General features: G+C 42.6%; 1 protein-coding gene across 1 annotated transcript in view; it reads right to left on the bottom strand.

Annotated features, from left to right (window-relative positions):
* ZNF423 (zinc finger protein 423) overlaps nt 1-18,315 on the bottom strand; it is a 295,163-nt gene that overhangs the window by 18,367 nt on the left and 258,481 nt on the right. The window contains exons 6-7 of the mRNA XM_073659374.1: nt 13,038-13,169; nt 7,446-7,561 (exon numbers count right to left, since the gene is read on the bottom strand). Coding sequence (XP_073515475.1) covers nt 7,446-7,561; nt 13,038-13,169 — 248 coding nt within the window. The remainder of the gene's footprint in view (nt 1-7,445; nt 7,562-13,037; nt 13,170-18,315) is intronic.

The following is an 18,315-nucleotide window of genomic DNA, read 5'->3' as shown; positions in this document are numbered from 1 at the left end:
GTAGTGGGGACTGACCAGTGCTCACCCCTTCCTCCCTATCTAGGGCCTAGCTCTAGGGATATACAGGGCTTAGGTTTCCTGCTTGGCGATTGGTGAGGAACCAATATAGGGACGGTAGGGTAGGCAGGGTGCCATTAGATCTGCCTAGGGGACTCCACTCCCCCTTTCCCTAGTGTCTGGGCTCCTTCCCCTCATCCCTTCGTGTTGCACTTGGTCTTTCCCACGCTGAGCGTGACAATAGGTCATAGGATACTGATTAAAATGATACCATGATATCTGTAATCCGATGTTTTATTCCAGAGAAATCTACGTTTTACTTAATACGTAAATGAGCTGTTAAGATCTATGGGCCGGACATAGAACCCACCCTCCATTATTTATTGCAAATGAAAGCGGGGGAACTAAGTAATGGTTGACAGTCTGCTTTCCTGATCTACATGTCTCACACTGGTAACACCTTCCTTTCATTTACAATAAGCTCTGGAGGCAGCTTCTCGGAGGAGATCTATGTCCGGCCAATAGATCTTAACAGCTCATTTACATATTAGGAAAAAGATGATTTCTCTGGAATAAAACATGTTGGCACCCTTGAAATTGTTCCAGAAAATGAAGTATTTCTCCCAGAAAATTATTGCAATTACACATGTTTTGTTATACATATTTATTTTTCTTTGTGTGTATTGGAACAACCCAAAAAAAAAACAAAAGAAAAAAAAAAAAAGGCAAGTGGGACTTAATTTCACACAAAACAAAATTGTTGGCACCTTTCCAAAATTGTGGGTAAACAACTTTGTTTCAAACATGTGATGCTTCTTCAAACTCACATATGGCAAGTAACCCTAAATATGGACGGGACAAAATTGTTCTCACCCTCAACTTAATAAACATGTGTAATTGTAATAATTTTCTGGGAGAAATACTTCATTTTCTGGAACAATTTCAAGGTTGCCAACACTTTTGGCCACGACTGTTTCTCCTATCGTACGTATAGGGGATAACTTTCAAACGTTCGAATAACACTTTAAGAGGTATTCCCAGGTCAACATTGAAGTCACGTCCATTATTATTAACCTGCATGGTCAAGTTCCGTATATATGCAAGAGTCACTGCTGTCGCAAGCGTATGGTCACAGTGGTCAAGTAAATGATATGCAAGATCGGAACAAAACCTAGCACAAAGGAGAATCCACAGGTAAGTGGAATTATGGTTTCAATTTTATATTTCTTGCTCTTAAACCACTTTCTTAAAATCCAATATAATCCATATTGTAAAGTTTTTCACCTATCCCCAGGATAGATGATAAATGACTCTTAACTGTCGAAATCATCACCGATCACAAGAACGGGAAGCCCAGCATGTAAATGGAGAGACAGGAAGCATGTGTGACCACCACTCCTATAGACAGTCAATGGAGCAGTGGTCGCACATGCTCAGTAGTGCTCCATTCACACATGGACCTCTAGGACCACATTCTCATGGTCATGGAAATCCATGAAGGCAAACTGCAACGTTTAGGTGAAGTGATGGACAGGTTAGTGACCAATTTATGGTAGAAAGTTGCTCTACAAAAACTTTCCAGCCTTAAAACCAGAAATCCCCTAAAAGAACACCTGTATGGACACAATGAAGGGTAGCTACACTACATGACCATTACATTCATAGTATGTCTAGATTTGTTTCTTCCAAGGTCAAATTTAACTTAAAAAAAAAAAAGATAAGTGTGAAGTGCGATACCCTTATACTTGGAGTTTATTTTGATATTCTGGCCATATCTGCTACAATATAAGTGGCATACTGACAATTAGAAATCTGAATTTCCAGCTTGCTGAAAGCTGATATTTGCACAGAATTGCTATGTGTAGCTCTTATGAAATTAGGAACCGTGTAATTAAGAATGCTAATTGGGTAAAACAGTTGGCCATTAAGACTATAATCAGGACACTGGTTTATAGTATTTACCAAGTTGAAAATAGAAGCAGTGACAGGATTTCACTGGCTCCCAACCAGCAGAAAACCAACAACTTCAGTTTGTTTTTCCTGAGTTTCCATATTGCAGCAAATGTTCTCAGACGTGACGTAAAATATGACTTAAAGGGAATCACAAAAACCAGATCCAACCAATGGGTCATTTTCTATTAAACAGCTTTTTTTTCATTTGCAATGCCTTTTGTTCATATCACAATCTTGATTAAAGATAAAAACCATGCAATTTCCATACTGGTCACTGGGGCCGTTCTAGACTCCTATTTCCTGTTGTTTCAGGAAATTCACATGTACATTTGCCACAATGGACTGACATGGACCCTATATTTTGTATTGAAGCATCTAATGAGCGTGTGCAAAAGTGATTGTGAATGGAGGGCGAGCAGGATCCACCAATTAATTTTAGCGATTGGTGAATCCTATTTTATCACCTGTATATAGAGGTGGAAGAATCGATTTACAGGACTCCAATCCATCAGGCAGGTAAGTAATCTGTGGGTGCTGGACAGAAGGCATGTAAATCTCCTTACTTCCTGGGTCTTCTTTTGATTAACTGAGCTATGGCATCTCCCTAGGAGTCCTGTGAATCGATTTTCCCATCTCTAGTTATTAGCCGTCCCTGTGATCCCGCCTCTGATATTAATGAGACTGCTGAAAAGTCTTCCTGAAAGGACAGGAAGTAGGAGTCTAAAAAAAAAAAATGCCCTAGTGGCCCCTGTGAAAATAGCAAGATTACTCATTTAGTTTTCTAGTAAAGATAAGTGATAGAAAAAAAACATTGCCCAAATAAAAAAAAATACATGCAACATTAAAATCTGGTTTAAACAGTAGGTTAGTTTCTGATGACACTCTCTCTTGCTCATCCCCATCCACCCCCCTCCAAAAAAAAGTAGCGTTAAAAGTATTTAAAGGGAATCTGTCATCAGATAATTAGACCCCTAACTAAAGGCATGTGTGTGTCAGGGCCCGTTAATTGTTATTAAATTCATACTTTTCTTGTAGTTTTTAGTTTAGAAATTGTAGAGCAATCAGGCTCTGAAGTTTTAATCACAAGTGCAGTGGGCGGACAGTGCACTTCCAGCTATAATGTCGGTCTCCTTATTTCCCTGCCAGCCGCCGGCCTTTAGTCTTTCACTGACCGGTCACTTTTCTCTTTTCCCTTGCCCGAGATTCTGCACAGGGGTCATCTCATCAAAGAGAAGATCAATGATCTGTCAAAGTCTGAAGGCCGACAGAAGATAGTAAATTAAGGAGACAGGCATGAGAGCTGGAAGTGCAGTGTCTGCCCACTGCACTTGTGATTAAATTGTCAGAGATTGATTTCTCTACAATTTCCAGACAAACTAAAGGGCTTTTAGCATGAAGGGCCACAATATTTTCCTCTAAACCCTCTTAATGGGTGCAAAATCCCTAAATTTAATTTTAACCTCTGTAATTTTCTTTAGGATATTCTCTTTCCTTTCACTGATCTGGGATAGTGTTTGGGTTTCATATTAAAGATTTTCTACATTTTATTTTTTTTAAATGAAAGAATATTGAAAAATCACACGTGTAATTTTTCATTTATATACATTCCTTCATGTATAATTTGGGGATTCCGCACTTGTACCACTATTTACTAAAAAATCTAAATGATGTGGTATCGGAGGGAGATGCCTTTATGTTCTGAAGAACATTGGTGCCCGTTTTCTGAATCATGTCTCTGCCAATGTCTTGATCACTAAGCCAGTGCCTCAACATTTTTGCCATTCCTGATCATTTGTAATCTCTATTTATCAATTTCATCTCGATAAATTAGTCAAACTTTGTTCTGCACTGATGAAAGGCAAGTACCCTGAAACAGCAGTCTGTACATGGGCATCTAGATTGGGTAATAGGCCTAATAACAAGGATCGTTACCGGGTCGGACAAGATAGGTGGTGAGATGGTGATGATTTTGGAATCGTTTGGGACATGATAGTATTTGAAACCTCTATGTGCCAGCATATGGGCTATGCTATAGGCAAAAGGCAGCCAAACATGCAAGTTGTTAAAAGGAAACACAGTGGTGCTATGATAATACAGATCGTACATTAGGTTTCTGTCTGTGCAGCTAAATACACCCTTTAAAAAAAAGGTCACTGGGCCAAACCGTGCGCCATATCCATGGTGCACAACAAAAGAATTAATGGGCTTGTATTAGCTAAGATTGCAAGAACATGGATGTCTAGTGAGGGGAAAGAAGGGCTGGATGCGGAAAGCCGCTTCCAGATGAGTGACTACAGCAGAGTGCCTAATCTCCTAGGAGAATCGCTAACACAGGGCTCACTCATACGGATTAACACCAAATAAGAGGAGTAGCATGTGAGGTGAACGGAGACACTTTTTGCTTTGTGACCGATCGACGCGCCATCCCTGTATTGGACTGATGTACAGATGATTTACCCAGACTTGATCTCATTTCTAGAAAGGTTCCTGCTGTACAGATATCACCGAAAAACAAAATCAGCATTAAAAGTCCCTGGGGGAGCATTACCGTGCCGAGGAAGTGAAGCCGTCGCTTGGCCTCTAAGAGACATTACTTTTAACAAACAAACAGAACCGGTAAGACGTTCTCATGAGCGTCTACTAGGACGTCTGCAATATGGACACAAGAAGCAACGCAATGCCACCTTTCCACAACGCATTTCATTCCCTCTTCTTTGTAAGACGGTACAGAGGACACCTACGTCGTGGAGGACTTTCTACACACTAGAAAAATTTTGCAGAGCTTCCAATCGGAAGATCTACTTGCGTGTAACGCGGTCTCCTGACTCTACCATTGGCCAATATCATGGGAAAGAAGGATTTGTCATGTCAGACTGTTGTTTCCAAGAGTGTCTGACAACAAAATATTTCCCCATAAGAGAAATCGACCATGAAGAAAGGAAACACCCTGAGAGGCGCAGGTATACTCCATGTTTGGCGTCAGTACCGGAAGAAATGTAAAACCCAGGTGGATTTTATCCAAACAACAAGAGGCTACGCGTTTCGGTACTGGACCAGGGCCTTCCTCAGGGAAATACCTGCTGCGCCAAAGGGGTTTTCTGCCTTTATTTTTCAGACACCTCCCTTTTTGTGGGGAGAGAGAGAGTATTATGTCCACCTAATCAATCAAAGCTTCACCTGTATCCGAGTGTGCATGTTTATAGGACTATACACAAGATATGGCCAGTCTAAAAGGAATATGGAAAGTAGATTTTACCCCTTAAAACTGCTGGCAGTGCTATATAGGTGATAGAGAGCGTGTCATAAGGCAGTTTGTCAACACAAAATTACTGCTCAAACTAGGCACAGCAGCTCAGTGCACACCCTTGGCGTCGGCAAACCGTTCAGTGCACCCCCTTGGCGTCGGCAAACCATTCCGTGCACCCCCTTGGCGTCGGCAAACCATTCCGTGCACCCCCTTGGCGTCGGCAAACCATTCCGTGCACCCCCTTGGCGTCGGCAAACCATTCCGTGCACCCCCTTGGCGTCGGCAAACCATTCCGTGCACCCCCTTGGCGTCGGCAAACCATTCCGTGCACCCCCTTGGCGTCGGCAAACCATTCCGTGCACCCCCTTGGCGTCGGCAAACCATTCCGTGCACCCCCTTGGCGTCGGCAAACCATTCCGTGCACCCCCTTGGCGTCGGCAAACCATTCCGTGCACCCCCTTGGCGTCGGCAAACCATTCCGTGCACCCCCTTGGCGTCGGCAAACCATTCCGTGCACCCCCTTGGCGTCGGCAAACCATTCCGTGCACCCCCTTGGCGTCGGCAAACCATTCCGTGCACCCCCTTGGCGTCGGCAAACCATTCCGTGCACCCCCTTGGCGTCGGCAAACCATTCCGTGCACCCCCTTGGCGTCGGCAAACCATTCCGTGCACCCCCTTGGCGTCGGCAAACCATTCCGTGCACCCCCTTGGCGTCGGCAAACCATTCCGTGCACCCCCTTGGCGTCGGCAAACCATTCCGTGCACCCCCTTGGCGTCGGCAAACCATTCCGTGCACCCCCTTGGCGTCGGCAAACCATTCCGTGCACCCCCTTGGCGTCGGCAAACCATTCCGTGCACCCCCTTGGCGTCGGCAAACCATTCCGTGCACCCCCTTGGCGTCGGCAAACCATTCCGTGCACCCCCTTGGCGTCGGCAAACCATTCCGTGCACCCCCTTGGCGTCGGCAAACCATTCCGTGCACCCCCTTGGCGTCGGCAAACCATTCCGTGCACCCCCTTGGCGTCGGCAAACCATTCCGTGCACCCCCTTGGCGTCGGCAAACCATTCCGTGCACCCCCTTGGCGTCGGCAAACCATTCCGTGCACCCCCTTGGCGTCGGCAAACCATTCCGTGCACCCCCTTGGCGTCGGCAAACCATTCAGTGCACCCTTGGCGTCGGCAAACCATTCAGAGCACCCTTGGCGTCGGCAAACCATTCAGAGCACCCTTGGCGTCGGCAAACCATTCAGTGCACCCTTGGCGTCGGCAAACCATTCAGTGCACCCTTGGCGTCGGCAAACCATTCCCTCCTGCCTGTTTTCCATTCATCTCCGCCCTTCTCTGTGTTCTATGAAGCCAGAGCTGTCAATCAAGGAGGTGGATGCAAATCAAGTAGGTGAGGAAAGTGCACTAAACTACTCAGCCACACCGAGCTTGCACCAAGCACCCAAGCATGGTTTGAACAGTCATTTTGTGCTGACAAACTCCCTTTCGATATACTTATGTGAATAGTCATGGTGGTTTCATGACAAAACAAATCCAAGTTTTAAACTACCAGGAGGTGGGGAATTCATGGGAAGGGGGCCCGGGCTCCCTGTGGTGAGTACTCCCCAACCCCTTCCCTTAGCTCGAGTGCAGGCTCTGGTGGTCTCCTGGTGGCTTTACCATGCAATCATTTAAGAGTCAAAGGAAAGGGCTGGGGAGCACTCAGTGAAGAGATCCAGAGACAGTACATGATGGGATCTGAAACCTACTAAGTGAATGATCATGCCGCTGTTACCTATATAGCTCTGATAACATATTACTATGAAGATTTGGTGGAAATGTGATGAACGACACAATTAGATCTTGGATTATGAACCTAATGTATCCCAAAAAGAAAACTGGAAAATGTGCGTCCTGGAAACTGCAGAACATGGTGCACATTATATCAAAAAGTCCAATACAGAAAGAAAGTCCTATACTTGGTCCTATAAAAAAGTCCTATACTTGGTCTTATTAAGAAAGAAAGTCCTATACTTGGCCCTATAAAAAAAAAATCGCTATACTTGGTCCTATTAAGAGAGCACACAATACTTATTCATTGTAGCCCTTTCCATCATCTTCATTCACCCCTACACCAAGTCAGCAGTCAGCGCTTGCACCGAGGTGCAGATTTATTTCCGGCTTTCTGAAACTTTTTGTAATAATGAGAGGACTTTATGTGGAGAAGACCCATGATCGCTGTGTAATTATCAGAAAAGTTTACCTGAAGCTCCGTCTGGAAGAAGAACTTCTGCGGGCACTGGGAGCAGTCGTAGATTTTATCCTCTTGCCCATGTACCGCAAATATGTGTTGCTGCAGTTTATTTGCCTGTACAAAAACTAGAGAGGAGAAGAAAAGTCAGACATGGCCTCCTATACTGGGAATATCAGAGCACATACTGGACGCGACGCTGGAGCTGGACTGATCACGAAAGATGCCTCCTGACGTTCTTCCGATTCTCCCCAGAGAATCCATGTAATGTAACCAGTGTTGGTCAGCAGAACTAAATGTCCAGCACTGACCACATCAGCTGGACATTCAGAAAGGAAATCAGCAGAACAGCAGAGGGCGCTACAAGTATGCAAAACAATAGAAGGGAATTTTTTTCATTAAATTATTTCAATGAAAAACTTTTTGTCTTTTGCATGATATAACAGTAAGCAGCGCTCATGCCACGATGTCGCTGCTCCCCTGATCGCTGGTGAGCCTGCCTGTTTGACAGCTCACCAGCGACCACATAGTGACGCAGCAACGGTCCCTGACAGGTCATATCGTTGTCGGGATCGCTGTAGCGTCGCTAAGTGTGACGGGGCCTTAAATCTAGTGCCATCTATTGGAAGCAACAAAATCCTAAAAGTCAATATTGGCCCCTATCAGAGGCCTCTCACCCAGCCAAAACAGTTTTCCTGCTGTGCACTGATGAGGGGCAAAAACCCAAAACACAGGTTTGAAGATAAAGTTTCTGGTTTGGCTTCTTATGTTAAGTCATGTGGCAAGATTGCTATATCCAATAGGTGACACTAAAGCTCCAGTCCTCTTCCTTCCTTGACCAGAGCTGAAATAGTCACTAAAGTTACACCACAACACAAGATCAAGGGGATTACATCTCTCCGGCCTCGTCTTCCTTAACCTGCGTGGCAATGTGAGTCATCACACTGCATTTGTTTTAATTTGAGGCTGCTGCCTGTGGTCAATTCTGCATGTCATAGCGATCTTTTCATTGTATTCTGGGGGCAAACTCCCCCACATGACGTGCCGGGACGTGGCGCTTTACCTGTAAACACATTTAGTTGTATTGTGTGTGTAATTGTGGCGCGGCACCAGCTTCCCATGTGCTGACTGTGACCGATGAGGAGCGCTGCCGTTATGTACATCATAAAGGAGAAGAGAACACACTAACTTCTAGATGACATTTGTATTCACACCATATAATTGGAGTTTGCTAACGACTCCTGTGATATGCCACCACAAGGTATTTAAAGGGAATGTGTCACCAGGAAATGAAATTACTTATCGTTTTTATGTTAAATGTTTTTTTAATAATATTTTTACCATGTAACTGTCTATTTAAAAAAAATCCAAAATCTTAGTTTTCACACTAGTCACTAAGCTTAATACTAGACTCCTACTTCCTGCCAGCACCAATATATTAGAGCTTTTCTATGAATGCTCTCATCTGGGTAAAGGTCATTGTGAAGGAAGGAGGAGGGGGTGAGCTGTGACCATGGCTTATTAGGAATAATGGATCTTAGGTAACACCACTATATACAGTAGATTACACATTATAATATGGCCTGAGATGAGAATGACTGACCCAAATAGCCTCTTGATAGAGGAACAGGACACGAACTCTAATACCACTTATTGGAAGTAGGAAAATTCCATGGGCTATAAGTCTCCTTACACCAACTTAGCGCTTCACACAAGAAGACAATTTACCACTTAGACCCCCATCAGAGGTTTCTTACCTCAAATCAGTTCTCCTGCTTTGCACTGTTGAGGGGCACACACCCCAAAACTCATGTCTGTAAATGGTGTTTCTGGCTTGGCTTCTTATACTATATCATGTGGCAAAGCCCCTTAGTGCCATCTATTGAAGGCAGTAATCCTAAAAGGCAATATTGACCCATTAAATGGTCTTGCCACATGTTTTAGGGTAAGAAGAAAAAACAGAAATTCAATTTTCAGACACAGGCTTCGGTTGTTTGCCCCTCATTAGAGCAAGGTTTGAATTGGGTGGATGAGAGGCCTCTGACAGGCGGTCTAAGGGGTAAAGTTTCTCCTAATGGAGAGTCAGCACAAGTAGCCTTATAAGCATGCAATTCCCCTACTTTCAGTAGGTAGCATTAGAGTTCCTAACCAAGGTTATTTGCGTGTCTAAATTCCCAGGGAAGCATTACATGGCCGATATATCTCTCTGCAACGACTTAGCGCTCTCCACAAGGAGAACCGTCACCCCATAGAGAATAACAGAAATGCATCCTATTCTGTACAGATCATTTGAGTCTAGTATTAGGCTTAGTGACTACTGTGAAAATTGCAAGATTTCTTAAACATAAAGATCAGGAAAATTGAAGAAGAAAATATAAAAAATTATCAAAAACTTGTGAAGTATTCAGCCGGTGAATGAATAGGTAATTTTCTGATGACACATTCCCATTAAGAATTCTCGATTATTCTTGGACTAATATTTCACATTCTACTACAGCAACAGCTTTAAATATTACATATTATATATCTCACATTATATAGGACATCAGGAAATTGCATAAATGGAAATTCCCCAAAACCAGGAGTGGGTGATAAATGCAGAATTGGTGACTTGTTTCTATTATACCTTTTCTCTGATTGTTCCTCACCTGGTTTTGGCTCCCACTACTGAAAAAAAATACTGACCGAATACGGACCACATACTGATAGTGGGGCCGTGGCCTAAGACCTTGGTTAGACTTCTTAAATGCCATAAATCCTGGTCTAATCTGAGCCAACAGCATTGTAGATCCTCACAGTGTTTTTACAGTCATTCGGATCACCTGCGTAGTGGCTCACATTAAATGTAAGGTTACACAAACCAGAATTGCTGAGGATTTCCCGTTCGGATTTTTAGACAGAAAATCAGCCACAGAATACAGTAGCAGAAAAGTGTCTTGAACTAATCTCATGTATGTGATGCGGAAATTTTCAGCACAGAAATTCCCCCCTAGCACAGTTTTTAAATCTGCAGCATGTCAATATTTTTGGCACATTTCTTACAAATTTTACATAATGAATTTAATAGGGGAGTCAAAATCTGCAACAAATCCAAATTGTTGTGAATTTTGCTGCAGATTGTTTTGTTTTTTTTAGGTAGACAAACAATAAAAGCTATATATCCCTGTCAGCATGTCATCAGTTCTGTGTGCGAAGGAGGCTGGCTCATCAAATTGCCAAGCCTGCCCCCTTCTTTGTCTATGCATTGAGGCTGGGTGCCCACGTAGCGTTTTTCAAGCGTTTATGCTGCGGAATTTACGCAGCGGAAACGCTTGTGAAACGCTAGGTAATCCGCACCCAATGGTCCCCAAGGGGATTCCGCATGTTCTATGCACATGCTGCGGATTTTTCCGCAGCGTTTATGCTGCGTACAAAAATCTGCAGCATGTCATTTCATTTTGCGGAAGCGCAGCGGAACTCCCGCCATTGACTTGCATTGAAACCGCGACTGTACATTTGTACAAGCGGCTTCTATGCGTCTCTATGTGCGGATGGTACCCAGTTCTGGAGGAGAGGAGACTCTCATCCAGACCTGGGTACCATTGTACCTGTAAAAAAAGAATAAAATAACAAATAAAGTTTATACTCACCTTTCCGAAGGCTTTTCTCTGAATGCCGGCATCGCTTGAGGACCTGCGGTGACGTCACAGTCATGTGACCGCAGGCCCTTCACCGCTCTGTCTCGCGATATGCCGGCAGCCGGGAACCAGACAGGAACGAGCGCTGCAGCCACACCGGGCATCGGGGGTGAGTATAGCTTTATTTGTTTTAATTTTTACGGTTCACACTGTATAAATCCATGCTGTTTGCATGGATTTATACAGTGTGACCTAGTTGTCAAGCACTTTCCAAGTGATGCTATCGCCTGGAAAGCGCTTGTCAATCTGCAAGCGGAAACGCATGTGGATCCGCATGTATTCTGCAGGAAAAACGCATGTACAATCTGCATGTGTTTTTTCTGCCAGGGAGATGCAGAAATGCTGCAGAAATTTTCTGCTTCATTTCTGCATCGTGGGCACATAGCCTGACACCTATTAAATATGCAAATTGCCTCTTCAGAGAGGAAGAGGACTTGAACTCTAGAGCGCCACCTATTGGAAGTAGCAATCCTACAAGTCACTATCGACCCTTTAACGAGTTGAAATATGACTTAGGATAAAAGCCAAATCAGAGTCCCAGTTTGTAGACATGGTGTTTTGGGGTGTTGCCCCTCGTCAGTACAAAGTATGAGATCTGATTTGGTTAGGAGAGAGGCTAAGACTGGGGTCTAAGGGGTAAAATTTCTCCATATGGAGAGTGACACGCCAGGTCTGGCACGCTAGTATGAGGAGACTTAAACATTTTGCATGCTCCTTTGGGAAATTAAATATGCAAATTTGTCTCCCAGTTTTAGCCTCTCACCTAGCCAAATCAGATCTCATACTTTGCACTGACGAGGGGCAATACAACGAAACACCGTGTCTACAAATTGAGATTCTGATTTGGCTTTTATCCTAAGTCATATTTCAAGGCTAGTTAAAGGGTCGATAATGACTTGTAGGATTGCTGCTTCCAATAGGTGGCACTAGGATTCAAGTCCTCTTCCTCTCTGAAGAGAAAATTTGAATATTTAAATTCCCAGAGGAGCATGTAAGACGTTTAAGTCTCCTCATACTGGCATGCCAGACCTGGAATGTCTCTCTCCACAAGGAGAAACCTTACCCCTTTGACACCTATTGGAATGAGCCAGCCCTCTTCACACACACAACTGATGACGTGGTGATACAAGAAAACCACTGTCTTGTGTCGAGCACAAGCTGGAAGTGGAGCTTTCTGGTCCCAGGAATGGAGCGAATCTCTTTAGATTGGAACGGAACTATATTGGTAAATTGTACACCTTGCTATTCCAAGCATATTTAAGGATATTTATTTTAACTGGACATTATCCAGTGCTGACGATGACAAGGTGACCCTACACACCCGCATGATTGGCAAGTATCGTGCATGTGGTCGTACCTCTCAATCGTGGAGAGTATAGGGTTGTAACTTCGACGCCGCTCACCTCCGATGCTGGCATTTGCAGCACTGGATAGCCCCTTTAAGAATTTACTCATTCACTCTTGAAAAAAAAGTGAACTGAGACAGAACATTCTAACTTTCCATCTACAATGGAGACAATAGAATCTCTGTATAATGTCAGAATTAAAACGGTTACGTAGACTCATAGGTCAAGAATTTATATTTGGTCTCCATTTACGACAAAGGTCCCTCTAGGACGTTTCTCTGGGAAATCCAGTCTCCATTGTATGACTCCCCTATGAGATCATCTGCAGTAAAATCAGGCCAAAAAAAAAAACGAACCTCAAATAATACAATAATCCTTAAAAGAGAAAAATTGACGAAACTTGAAATGTCCTGGAACGCAAATTAAAAAAAGGTGTGAGCCAGAATCAAATCAGGATCTTGGCAGATGAGCGGATTGGATTTGGAATACTAGCGATAGCTAATGGAGACATCAAATGAAGGCATGCCCGAATTACACCTGGAGATACGACAAAAAGCGGGATCTGCAAGTTTAACCCTTACCTGTAAAACAAACGGGGCATTTAAAGGTTCCTCCCATTCCTTCAAAGCTGTGCTCAATCAGGTGACACAGGAGCTTCGCTGGAGAGTCAAACATCTGGTTGCACAGCTTGCACTCGTGATTGATTCCTTCCTCTGCAAGGTTCAAATGATGCACACTTGTTAGTGACACAGCAGATTAGGATCTGAAATGCAGCAGTACGCTCCGAAGCGCAGACAGTCACACACCATATCTCATCATAATTAAAGTTCAGCCGACGCAAAAGGAAAATTTGACATTCAATCCATCCAGTCTGCATGGAAAGCCCCAGCTCTGCCCTGTGTACGGCAGGAGCGGTGCGCAGCGCTACCTCTAGGCGAGTTCTGTGCATCTTTGTTTTACAGTCTAGGGACCTTCCATGTTTTTCTGCCGATCGCAGACCTGTCACATAAGCATTGATACACCCTGTGAATGCTGCAGGCGGCTTTTTCAAACAATTTACTTCCTAGTTAGGAAACATTAGTCAAGCCGTTTTAGGCGACAAAACATATATACATTAACAAGTATCTGCTGCATAGAAAACCCGGACAGCTCCTAATTCGCTTTCTTTTCTTTTTCGACGACCCATGGGGTCAAATAAAGTCATCACATATTACAGACCACACATATATTGCAGCCGGATAGACATTTTTAAAGTACGAGAAAGTTCGTCAACGTATCAATAAAATCACACACGCAGATAATTTTACAGGAAAAAAAAATAATGAAAGAAAAAGTTTCCTATCACTTATCTGCTTTATTATAGTTCTAACGCGTTTTAGGACAACCTGCATGAGGGTCTAGGACCTTGCATAAATTACATACGCATAAGACACATTTTGTGGAAGAATAATGCATCAGATACAGAAATAATTTCAATACTAAAAGACGGAATGATACAATTGCTATTAATTCCCCTTAAAAAAGAGTTGAGGCGCTATGAATATTTAGAAATGCACGAAATTATGGAGTATTCTCTATGGACTCCACTTTTTACACTGAAGCCTATGGACAGGAGACATCCATGTGCTATATAAATATGCAACTAAACATCGCACCAACATATAGTGATCACTCCCCCGGGACAAAGAACTATTAACTCATGTACAATCCCCATAAGAGGGGAGTGACACCGGCTTTACTATAGTGCACAAATAAAAACATTCTTGATTTGTTCATAGCAAAAAACAATTCACTAAATAAAAAGATAACTTTATCCTAAGTCAGATTTTCCCAAGAGTTCCTACTTTGCAATGACATTAAAAGGAATAGTAATATATAAATAACACTGATAAAAATAATGATATATGCATTCAGCACAAATTTTATATATTATATATATATATATATATATATATATATATATATATATATATATATATATATATATATATATATATATATATATATATATATATATATATATATATATATATATATATGCAAACGCAATCACACATTAACCAATGGAGGCCTGGATTTGGAGTCACCCCCAAAATTAAAGAGGAAAAACACTACAGGCTGATCCAACTTTGATGTAATGTCCTTAAAACAAGTCAAAATGAGGCTCAGTATTGTGTGTGGCCTCCACGTGCCTGTATGACCTCCCTACAACGCCTGGGCATGCTCCTGATGAGGTTGCGGATGGTTTCCTGTGGGATCTCCTCTTAGACCTGGACTAAAGCATCCGCCAACTCCTGGACAGTCTGTGGTGCAACATGACGTTGGTGGATGGAGCGAGACATGATGTCCCAGATGTGCTCAATCGGATTCAGGTCTGGGGAATGGGTGGGCCAGTCCATAGCTTCAATGCCTTCATCTTGCAGGAACTGCTGACACACTCCAGCCACATGAGGTCTGGCATTGTCCTGCATTAGGAGGAACCCAGGGCCAACCGCACCAGCATATGGTCTCACAAGGGGTCTGAGGATCTCATCTCGGTACCTAATGGCAGTCAGGCTACCTCTGGTGAGCACATGGAGGGCTGTGCGACCTTCCAAAGAAATGCCACCCCACGCCATTACTGACCCACTGCCAAACCGGTCATGCTGAAGGATGCTGCAGGCAGCAGATCGCTCTCCACGACGTCTCCAGACTCTGTCACGTCTGTCACATGTGCTCAGTGTGAAAGTGCTTTCATCTGTGAAGAGCACAGGACGCCAGTGGCGACTTTGACAATCCTGGTGTTCTGTGACAAATGGCAAGTGTCCTGCATGGTGTTGGGCTGTGAGCACAACCCCCATCTGTGGACGTCGGGCCCTCATACCATCCTCATGGAGTCGGTTTCTAACCGTTTGTGCAGACACATGCACATTTGTGGCCTACTGGAGGTCATTTTTCAGGGCTCTGGCAGTGCTCCTCCTGTTCCTCCTTGCACAAAGGAGGAGGTAATGGTCCTGCTGCTGGGTTGTTGCCCTCCTATGGCTCCCTCCACATTTCCTGGTATCTGCTCCATGCTCTGGACACTGTGCTGACAGACACAGCTACCCTTCTTGCCACAGCTCGCATTGATGTGCCATCCTGGATGAGCTGCACTACCTAAGCAACTTCTGTGGGTTGTACTGTAGACACCGCCTCATGCTACTGTACCTCTAGGGGTGAGAGCAATGGCAAAATGAAAAAGTGACCAAAACAACAGCCAAAAATGATGAGAACAGAGAAATGGTCTGTGGTCACCACCTGCAGAACCACTCCTTTATAGGGGGTCTCTTGCTAATTGCCTATCATTTCCACCAGTAGTCTATTCCATTTGCACAACAGCAGGAGAAATTGATTCACAATCAGTGTTGCTTCATAACTTTACAGGCAGATTTCACAGAAGTGTTATTGACTTGGAGTTACATTGTGTTGTTTAAGTGTTCCCTTTATTTTTTTGAGCAGTGTACATATGAGTGTAAATGTGCATGTGTGCATATATAATGTATTTGTGTGTATATATGTGTGTACATTATTATATAATGTACACACATATGCACACAAACATACATGTGTATACATATATACAAGCATACATTTATACATACACATTATATTTACACACACACATATATATGCACACATACTGTATACACACACATACATATATATATATATATATATACACACACACATATATATATATATATACACACACACACAAGCATACATATACACACACACACACATATATATATATATACACACATACAAGCATACATATATACACACAGATACAGATTATATATACACACACAGATATACAAATAAATACACACATTATAGATACAACACACAAATATATATATATATATATATACACAAGCATACATATACACACATTATATATACACACACACATATATATATACATACACACACATACATATACATTATATACACACACACACACACACACACACACAGATGTATCATAATATATCTGATAGTATTTTTGTTTCCATGCCCTTTTTATGACAGCTATTTTGGCCACTGATCAGCAGCAGACTTTGGCATTGTATTACATCCCAGTCGTGATGAGGCAATTTGATTTTCAAATGATCTGCAGAATAGTAAAGACTTCCCCCCTCTTAACCCCAGGGATCTATAGAGCAGGCATATGATTCCATTAGTTTTTCTTTACTATGAAAACCAGGAAACAATAACCATTGTTGTGTGACAAGATTAATAGATGTGCACAATCGTCGTCATTCTAGGTGGATACAATGCACAGATTTGCACTTTTAGACGTTGCACGGCAGAGAGCTTTGTGCAGAAGAAGAAAAAAATCAAACACTTATGTGGACACACATCTCACAAAGGAGGCCTTGTGAATAATGTATGAACACATAGGTGCCTATGACATCTTAACACAGCCCTTGTTCTCTTCATGTGACAAGCCAGTGTCAGAGATAATGTGATGTCTGCTCCTGTGAACACGGAAGGCACAAGCCTTTACCCTGTGTGTTTATATATTTGTTTTACAGAGAACTCAAGAAATACGGGCGCAGTACGAAGATTATATTAAAAGTAGTTGTAAGAAATTACAACAGCGACTACAAAAACATTCTTAAATTTAAAAAAAAACTGTCAATATTTACATAACAGAAATGTTTTTGTTTTGGTAAATATTTATACACATTCTTTTCTCGTGTAAACGTGGATGGAATTTGCACTATTTTTGGTGATCTCTTCCCGTTCAGATCTTCTGCACGAATTTCAACTTTTTTTAAAAAAATAAAGACAAATATTATTAGGAAAACAATAAAAATGTATAAAACATTCCAAAATTCTGTTTTAACCCGAAAGATGTTGCACAAGTTAAAAGCGATCCATTAGCAGCGAGTGATGAAAATACGATTATCTTAAAGAAAAAAAATAAATAAATTGGATAGAGGAGTAATAAGCATTCATTTTCCACTTCACTACTCAAAAAAATAATAGGATGTGCTCTTGTTTAAAACAAGCAGGCCTGCTGGATTCTGTCAGGCTGAAACTATGTCAGGCCAAAAGAGGCACAGAGAGAGCTTTGTGCACAAGTATCATGGGGAGATGATAGTATCCTGTAATGTTCTCACTACCTACTTTTGTCTGCAAAAGCATTTGATCCTTGACAGACAACTACTTATTTCCATAACGGTCTGGAAGGGAGGGGGGTACAGATACAAATCAGAGCCGATTATGTGAATTCTGAAGGTGAAACCTGGGCGGTGCCTGGAGATGTCAAAGGCAGGAATTTGTATAATTTTTTTTTTGGCACATAATTTAGTGCCTGTTAGCGAGGCATTGACCTCCCTGCACTGACTACACAATGCTCATTCTTCAAATACATCCGACTTGGCGTGTTCTGCATTTACATTCCGGCTGCAATCACTTAATCAAATATATTCGCGAGGATGGAGAAACTGGCGTAATGGATATGAGGGTGCAAGAAGAAGAAAAAAAAAATAAGCCAAGTAAATGAGTCACAATTCTTACGGGCTGCGTCAATTACAGCAACCTCCTGGTGGGCATGCAATGTAATTAATAATAAGTATTTAGCTGATGCATCAATTGCTTATCTAATTGTGCCAATCTACAGCTCGCTAATGGCTGCAAATGTAGAAATGAGCAAGCGCGAATATGCTCAGAAGGATTGTCGCTGCGGCGCCCCTTGTCATTAGGCTGTAACTTGAGACCCTGCACTAAGTCTCCATAGCGTCTTAGTTATTTTTTTTATTATTCTTTACATTAAGCAAATCTCCTTGCAAGCACAATGCCGGCGTCTCTGTGTGGCCTAAAAGTAGG

This window comes from Phyllobates terribilis, unplaced genomic scaffold (assembly GCF_046119375.1).
Source record: "Phyllobates terribilis strain yellow unplaced genomic scaffold, ASM4611937v1 Scaffold_13__5_contigs__length_258822181, whole genome shotgun sequence".
Classification (NCBI taxonomy): Eukaryota; Metazoa; Chordata; class Amphibia; order Anura; family Dendrobatidae; genus Phyllobates; species Phyllobates terribilis.
Note: the sequence above shows the minus strand (reverse complement) of the source record. Positions and strands in the feature narration are given on the sequence as shown.